Below are 7,992 nucleotides of genomic sequence, written 5' to 3'. Positions count from 1 at the left end.
AGGGGACCCTGAGGAACGGCATGAAGGAAATCTGCAGTGGATGGGGGGGGGGCATTTGACATGGCCCATTTAGTCTGGATTCAGCTCCAGGCTGCTTGGAATTGGAGGACTCTACCCTGGTGACAGGGGGATGATGGGTCTCACAATACCTCTCCAATGTGTGGCAGAAAAATAGGCAGGATCCCAAATGGATCATATCTGTACATTTTTTGGGAGAATGTAATAGAATAGCAGGGAGTTTGAAGCCAGGGAGTTTGTGTCCTACAACAGCTAGAGGGTTTGCCTGTAAGCTGGGAGAGACATTTCCGATAACCCATGAACTTGTTGTGCACCCTTGGGCTCCTGGCTGCTCTTTTGTAATTGAAGTTTACTGTATGTGAAAACATCTTACTTAAGTATGAGTTTGTACATATTAATATCTCATGCTGTGTCAATGGTAGATAAAAAGTAATACTGAAAACCAGAAGTTATTAAACTCTTAGTATTATTTGACAACACCATCATACAACAGACATCCACCACTTTCTCCTATTATATGCTTGTAAATTATACGAAACATACACTCAAATATGCAAGGGAAACTGAACTCAGTTACACTGTAAGCTAGTGTGAATACTGCAGTGAAAGAATCAAGAGAATATCTTGTTGAGTACACGAGAAACTGCAAGTTAAAACACTTGTGAAAGTAGCTGGCAACTGCAGAGTTCAGGGACTGTTATGACTACCTTTGATGACGTCACGACCTGGTGTTCAGGCTTTCCAATATAGGGGGTGGTGGCACTGCCCACTCTGGTTCCTTGAAGAGCGGGTGGGTTGGTGCCTTCGATGCCCGCCGGCTGTGATGCGACGGAGCTCAAGGGGGCTGCCTTTCCTCTCTCCCTCTGGCAGGAAGCCCTGATCCACCTGGGTGCCAAGTTCTCCCCATGCATGCGGCAGGACCAGCAGGTGCACAGCTTCATTAGCACCGCCCGTCAGAAGGAGAAGCACTCGGCCTGCTGCGTGCGCAACGACAAGTCCGGCTGCGTGCAGACGGCCGAGGAGGAGTGCTCAGTGAGTCCCCCGCCCGCCCAGGTGCTGGGCTCAGCCGGGTGTCAGTCCGGGAGGGAAGGGGGGCCACGCCGCCGTCCACCCACGGGCGCTCCTTTCCCTTGCAGTCCACCTTGGCCGTGTGGGTGAAGTGGCCGCAGCACCCCAGCGCCCCCCTGCTGGCAGGAGAGAAGCGACAGTTTGGCTCCGTCTGTCATCAAGACCCCCGGTAGGCTCCGCCCCTCCCCCGCCCACTTGGCCCTGGGGGGGGCTCTGCCGGCACCCCTTCCTCCCCTGACACCCCTTCCCTCGGCAGGGTGTGTGAGCAGCCGGCCTCCATGGACCCTCACGAGTGGCCCGACGACATCACCAAGTGGCCGGTAAGGCGGGCCGAGGGTGGTGGGCCCGGGGGGGGGGGGGGGGGGCGGGCCGGGGGGGGCTTCTAGTGTCCTGGCCCCACTGCTGGACCTCCTGAGGGCCCCTCGTATTTTTGGCTACTGTGTGACAGAGTGTTGGACTGGATGAGGATTTCAACAGGGAGGGGAGCCCCCTGCCCTGCTGGTGCCTCTGGATGGGGCGTGACTCACCATTCGAGCTTCTGATGGGCATGCAGGGTGTCCCAGGCCACGTCCTGAACGTCTCAAGGTTAAAGGGGTTGGGGAGGGGAACAGGTGGTGGGAAGGCCCCCTGCCCCCCACCCCCGCTCCGGGCTGACCCCGCTCCGTCTCTCCGGCCGGCTCCAGATCTGCACCAAAAACAGTGCCGGGAACCACACCAACCACCTGCACATGGACTGCGTCATCACCGGGCGCCCCTGCTGCATCGGCACCAAGGGAAGGTGGGTGAGGGCAGGGGGGGGGGGCGTGCGCCGACCGAGCCCCAGGCGCCAGTTTTCCCTGGGGAGGCCCACCCAGGGAACCCAGGACTGGAGTTAAGGCCCCGCCCCCCAAGTATTCTGTGGCCTCTCTCTCCGCAGGTGTGAGATCACCTCCCGGGAGTACTGCGCCTTCATGCACGGCTATTTCCACGAGGAGGCCACCCTCTGCTCCCAGGTAACCCCCTCCCCTGCCACCCCCCCACCCCCTGCATGTGCCACGCCTCTGGGAGCTCACTGAGGGCCACGGCGGCTCTCTTTCTCTCTCACCAGGTGCACTGCATGGACGACGTCTGCGGGCTCCTGCCCTTCCTCAACCCGGAGGTTCCAGACCAGGTGTACCGCCTTTGGCTCTCGCTCTTCCTTCACGCAGGGTAATGCTGGACCCAAGGCGGCGGCCTGCCCCCCCAGACCAGTCTCCCCCCCCCCCGAACTGCTCACAGGGGGGGCAGTTCCCGCGACCTGACTCCCTCTCCCCTCCCAGCAGGATCCTGCACTGCCTGGTGTCCGTGTGCTTCCAGATGACCATCTTGCGCGACCTGGAGAAGCTGGCCGGCTGGCACCGCATCGCCATCATCTACCTGCTGAGCGGCATCACGGGGAACCTGGCCAGCGCCATCTTCCTGCCCTACCGGGCTGAGGTACAATGCAGCCAGGGCGGCTCTCTCGGGGCAGGGACAGTCACACACACCGAACTGAGCAAAATAAATCCATTTATTGTACAGTACATTTAATATATATTTATATATATACTAGGAAAAAGGCTCGTTGTGGAAATAAATACAACGGCCTCTAGAAAGAGGCTCTGGGTGGGTGCCTCCGTCCTTGAACACTCAGTGTCAATTTGCTGTGGTGACCTCAGCAGGGTATAATGACACTGAGTCCACCATTTTCTCCAGAGGAACTGATCTCTGCTACCTAAAGAACAGTTGTAATTCTGAGTGATCTCCAGCCCTCACCTGGAGAATGGCAACGATAGTTCCCCAGAAGGGAATGCTTGGTTTGGAGGGCGAAGTCCGTGGCTTTGTACCTGTCTGAGGTCCCGCGCATTCTGAAACCTCACCCTCTCCAGGCTCCGTCCCTCACATCTCCAGGAATTTCCCACCTGGAGTTGGCAACCCTATCTCCTTCCCAGCCAATCATCAGCCTACCTTTTTTCCTCCTCACTCTTCAGCTTTCCACCCCCACACACACCTGCAGCCTCTCCTGTGCTCTGAAGCCCTGACTGCTACGTCACATTGGCTGTCATACGGGGGCCACCTCAGCACCATATAAGGATAGAGAGCCCACCATTTTCTCCAGGGGAACTGATCTCTGCCATCCGGAAAGCAGTTGTAATTCTGAGTGATCTCCAGCCCTCACCTGGCGATTGGACACATTTTACCTCAGAATAGCAAACTGTTTAGAATGTTAGAGGCAAAAGCCCATCAAGTCGCATATGCAAACGACCTCTGTGTTCCAAGGCAAAGGCCAATAAGGCTGCATATGCAAATAACCTCTGTGTTCTGACTGGCTATTGGGGGGAGAGGAACAGCAAAATGTTTAGAATGTTGGAGGCGAGACTCAAGCAATGCAGCCAGTGGATAGGGACAGATTCTGAGTGACACACCAGGGCGCCAACCAATTCCGGAGCGTGTGGAATGTTCTAGAGAAGTGCCACCACCATTCAGCTTTTATATATAAGGGAGATATACACACAGATGCATACAAATACACATCAATAACAAGTGTTGATTCCTGAAAAATTAATTAATTTTTTTTTAAAACCCAGAAAATGTGTATTCGTGATCACTGAAGAAGTCCCACAGGGCAGAAATGCATTTGGCCTTGTTCAGTGCAGTTCAATGTTGGGATAGGCATATGTATTTTATATTGTACACTGAGGACCAGTGTTCCCTCTAAGCTGAGTCAGTGTGAGCCAGCTCACAGTCTTTCAGCCTCGGCTCAGACATTTTTGTCTCCGCTCAGGAAGGAGGGGGCTCCAGAGCAAACTCATTCGTGCCCTAGCCAAATGCCTCGCTCACAGCTTGAATGCCAGTAGTAGCTCACAAAGTAGAGTTTTTGCTCACAAGACTCCACAGCTTAGAGGGAGCATTGCTGAGTACTATTTACATCCAGTGCTGAAGCTGAATTCAGGCCCCGTGTTTTTAAATTTGTACTTTAAGTGGACTGTATAATACATTATTTTAATTCCTTTTTATATTGTTTTTGCTCAGACCGTGGTACCTAATGCAATGTTTGGGTTGCTGGGTCCCCCCCCCCCTTTTTTGGCGTGTGGGTTTCCTGAGGCCCCGGGTGGGGGCCCTGCTGCTGCTCAGAAGGCCACTCCATCCCAGGGCAGTGCCCCACCTGGGCCCGGAGTTCTCTCGCCCTGGGCAGCTCTTGGAGGAAGAGGCCGGTGCCCACCTCCCACGGTTGCCTTCCCTTCCTGGCGGAGTGGGGGGGGGGAGAGGAGTTGGAGGCAGAAGGTAGGCAGGGAAGGCGCTTCCCAACCTAGCGGAGTCTTGCTCCCAACTTTCCCTGCTTGGGCACCTGGGAGGCCTCCCAGAATGAGGACGCAAAGGCCAGAGCAAGGGAGCAACAGGGCTGCAACAGCTGCTGCCTGCCGACTGACCAATGCTCTTTCTCCCCCCCGCCACCTTTCTGCAGGTCGGCCCTGCGGGCTCCCAGTTTGGCATCCTGGCCTGCCTTTTCGTGGAGCTCTTCCAGAGCTGGCAGATCCTGGCTCGGCCCTGGCGGGCCTTCTTCAAGCTGCTGACCGTGGTGCTATTCCTCTTTGCCTTCGGCCTCTTGCCGTGGATCGACAACTTCGCCCACATCTGCGGCTTCATCAGTGGCCTCTTCCTCTCCTTTGCCTTCCTGCCCTACATCAGCTTCGGCAAGTTTGACTTGTACCGGAAGCGGTGCCAGATCATCGTCTTTCAGCTGGTCTTTGCCGGCCTCTTCTCCGGCCTGGTGGTCCTCTTCTACTTCTACCCCATCCGGTGCGAATGGTGCGAGTTCCTCACCTGCATCCCCTTCACAGACAAGTTCTGTGAGAAGTACGACCTGGATGCGCAGCTCCACTGAGCGTGGCCTTCGCCCGCGGCAGGCCCTTCCCGACCCCGGGGGGGCCTCCCTCTTGCCTCACCCGAGCTGCCTTATCTGCCAGACTGGACTGTCCGCTGCATACAGAAATAACGTCTGTGCCTTGTTCGATTTCGCAGAACCTTCTGTTTTTATCGTGCTAGTTTCCAAATGGCCCTTTTAAACAAGATTTGATACCTGTTGCCCAGGTGGTAATTAAAACACTACAGGTAGCGTTTTAGCTACATTTTCAAAAGTTCTATGCTGTTCCTGTGCTGGTTCGTGCTCTAGACAAACAAGTCTCAGTTCAGCTGTACACACCTCTCCTTATTTCAGCACTAGAGATGCCAAGTTCTGAACAAAGGTGGATTAATTGTAGATGCCAGACGTTTAAAATTAAGGTGGGCTTGATTAGGAAACCATGCCTGTCTGGTATAAATGCCTTTCCAGAGTCTGGAGCTGGGAGCAGGCTTCCTGCTGGTGGGTCTGCAGCCTCTCGCCTTCAGAATGTTGAAGGGCTTCACCGCAGGCTGGATCCTGCTCCTAGCGCCTGCCGTTTCTACTGCAGCCCAAATACCCGACGACAACACCACAGACCCGCATTGCACTTGTGTTTTATTGGTGAGATGGGAATAGCCACTTGGGTCGTCAGCTGCGTGGAGGGCTTGGCTGATGCAGCCGCATCCGCTTCTCAGGAGCCGCTTTCCAGCCTCCCTGCTGCTGCAGCTCTGCTGGTCCCTTTACAAGTGCCGCTCGCTTATGACGCTCACAGAACAGCTATCAAGAATTGGCCTGCTCCAAGGAGCAAAGCCTGGGAGCGGCTGAGGGTAGAAGGCCCCTTTTCTCCCATCTCCACCGGTCCCCTGCTGGTGGGCCCTGCAGCTGTGAGTGCAGCCCCAACAATCCTGGGCAGAGCAGCCCCCAGGTGGCTGTCAAGATGGCCTGCCTTCCTCTGGCTCAGTCAGTGTGCCGGCTCTTCTCTGCAACTGGAAACCAAAGAAGAAGGAGAGATTGGTTTTATACCCCGCCCTTCACTCAGAGTCTCAGAGCGGCTTACGAACCCTTTTCCCTTCCCCTCTCCTCCCCACAACAGGCACCCTGTGAAGTAGGTGGGGAGCTGGGAGAGCTCTTGACAGAAACGGCTCTTTTTCAAGAACAGCTCTTATCAGAACTACTGCTTGCCCAAGGTCATCCAGCCAGGTGCAAGTGGAGGAGTGGGGAATCAAACCCGGTTCTCCCAGATTAGAGTCCACGCACTCAATCACGACACCAAACTGGTTCTCACTGTCACTACTCAAGGGCCCCCCCCCCATCTCCAGGGCTCAAAGAGAGGAGATGCAAGCAGCCCCCCCCCCCGCCCGGGGCCATCAGGTGGTGGGAGGGGGAGAGAGCCGTGAGGCATCCTCTGGAGAAGAGGAGCCCCCCAGGAACAGTCGGGAGAAGGGGGGGGGACACCCGACTCACTGGGCAGGGTTCACTTGCGGAGTCTCTTTACGAAGCTGACCTCGTCCCGGTTCCGGATGCCGTACCTGCAAGCAGCACCGCGGTTGTTGATCAGGGCCTGGCCGGCAGCACCCCACCCCCACCCTCCCAGGGACTAGAGCCCCCACTTCCCCCCACTCACTCGCGCAGCGTCTTGCGGTCATTGTCGAGCTTCTCACTGCCAAAGGCCAGGATGTAGGTCCGCCACACGTGCCTCCTGCCGGCGAGGGGAGAAAGAGTCAGCTAGTCCGGGTGGGGGGGCGCCCACTCCCCCCCCCAGCTGCTACGGTTACCACCTCTGGGTTGGAGAATTCCTAGAGACCGGGGGGAGGGGGTTGGGGTGATGTCCCCCCCCCGAGGCTGAGCCCTGCTCCCCCCTGGAGATCAGCCCTGATGCCAGTGTGTGTGTGTGTGTGTGTGCCCCCTCTCACCAGCTGAGGTGCTGCACGCCGCTCTGCCTCTCCTGCCTGAGCTGCACGAAGCGCTGCACCGCCTTCTTCAGGTCCAGCACCGTCGCCTGCTGCACCACCACCACGGCTGCGCCGGAGGGAGGGAGGGAGGAGGGCTTAGGATAGGGGAGGGCTCTGAGGCCTCCAGACCAGAGTATCCCCCCCCCCCATGTCAGAACTCCAAAGCCGCCCCCCCTGCAATGGTTGGGGACCCACGCTTCCTCTAAGCCGTGGAGTCTTGTGAGCAAGAATTCTACTTTGTGAGCTCCTGGCATTAAAGTCGTGAGCCAGCAATGTGGATACTGCATAAATCCGTTTGCTCTGGAGCCACATCCTTCCTGAGCGGAGACCAAAATTTTATTTGAATTTTATTTATGTGAATTTTATTGGTACCCATGTACCAGCGAGCCTGTTCGCGGGGAGGGCGGGGCATAAACTGAATTAATAAATAAATTAAGTAAATAAAAATGTGTGAGCCAGAGGCTAAAAGAACTGTGAGCTAGCTCACGCTAACTCAGCTTAGAGGGGACACTGGAACCAGGCCCGCCCCTCTGCGCATGCTCAGCGCCACCGCCGCCGACTCACGCATGGGCTCCTGGAGGGCGTCCGCTCTGCGCACGCGCACCGTCATGGCCTGGCCGTACTCGAGCGCCACCTGCGAGGCGATCTCTTCCGGGGTCACCTGAGCGGGGGAGAGAGAAGAGCGCGCTCGCGATTGGTCGCCCGCTTGAGCGACAGCCACACGGCCCGCCCCCGCCATCGCCCCCGGGGCCTACCTGCGCCGGCAGGTCGCAGAGCAGCGGGTCCCGGACGAGGCGCGCCAGGCCGGCCTGCCAGAGCTCCATCGCCTCCTCGTGCGCCAGCTCCTCCTCCTCCTCGCCCCCGGCCGCGGCCTCCTCCTCCTCCGCCGCCGCCATGCTGCTCTTCTGCCCGGCCTGCGGGAACGTGCTGGTGGCCGAGGAGGGCGCGCGCTGCCACCGCTTCGCCTGCACCACGTGCCCCTACGTCCGCAACGTCACGCGCAAGGTGGGTGTGGCCTCCCCCTCCAGGCGGGCCCGGGAGGCCTCCCGCCCCCCACTCCCCCGGGAGGAGGGG

At 57.6% G+C, this 7,992-nt stretch overlaps 3 protein-coding genes across 3 annotated transcripts in view; 2 read left to right on the top strand and 1 right to left on the bottom strand.

Moving 5' to 3' along the window:
- Positions 1–4,987, top strand: part of RHBDF1 (rhomboid 5 homolog 1 (Drosophila)) — a 14,066-nt gene extending 9,079 nt beyond the window's left edge. Inside the window, exons 10-17 of the mRNA XM_015409948.1 lie at positions 853–1,050; positions 1,155–1,255; positions 1,343–1,406; positions 1,770–1,864; positions 2,003–2,078; positions 2,174–2,274; positions 2,388–2,541; positions 4,550–4,987. Of these exons, the coding sequence (XP_015265434.1) occupies positions 853–1,050; positions 1,155–1,255; positions 1,343–1,406; positions 1,770–1,864; positions 2,003–2,078; positions 2,174–2,274; positions 2,388–2,541; positions 4,550–4,969 (1,209 nt within the window). The 3' untranslated portion in view covers positions 4,970–4,987. The remainder of the gene's footprint in view (positions 1–852; positions 1,051–1,154; positions 1,256–1,342; positions 1,407–1,769; positions 1,865–2,002; positions 2,079–2,173; positions 2,275–2,387; positions 2,542–4,549) is intronic.
- An 895-nt stretch (positions 4,988–5,882) lies between these two features.
- On the bottom strand, positions 5,883–7,831 carry SNRNP25 (small nuclear ribonucleoprotein, U11/U12 25kDa subunit). Its single transcript, XM_015409945.1, has 6 exons — positions 7,674–7,831; positions 7,483–7,579; positions 6,880–6,985; positions 6,591–6,665; positions 6,431–6,495; positions 5,883–5,952 (listed from the first exon to the last, which is right to left on the bottom strand). The coding sequence occupies exons 1-5, from the start codon at positions 7,812–7,814 to the stop codon at positions 6,441–6,443; spliced, it is 474 nt and encodes a 157-aa protein (XP_015265431.1). The 5' UTR covers positions 7,815–7,831; the 3' UTR covers positions 5,883–5,952; positions 6,431–6,440.
- The window catches only part of POLR3K (polymerase (RNA) III (DNA directed) polypeptide K, 12.3 kDa), a 2,272-nt gene continuing 2,071 nt past the window's right edge, over positions 7,792–7,992 (top strand). The window contains exon 1 of the mRNA XM_015409946.1: positions 7,792–7,923. Coding sequence (XP_015265432.1) covers positions 7,813–7,923 — 111 coding nt within the window. The 5' untranslated portion in view covers positions 7,792–7,812. The remainder of the gene's footprint in view (positions 7,924–7,992) is intronic.

Source organism: Gekko japonicus, unplaced genomic scaffold (genome assembly GCF_001447785.1).
Source record: "Gekko japonicus isolate JY-2015 unplaced genomic scaffold, Gekko_japonicus_V1.1 scaffold78, whole genome shotgun sequence".
NCBI classification, from domain to species: Eukaryota; Metazoa; Chordata; class Lepidosauria; order Squamata; family Gekkonidae; genus Gekko; species Gekko japonicus.
The sequence above is the reverse complement of the archived record's forward strand: the minus strand, read 5'-3'. Positions and strand labels throughout refer to the sequence as shown.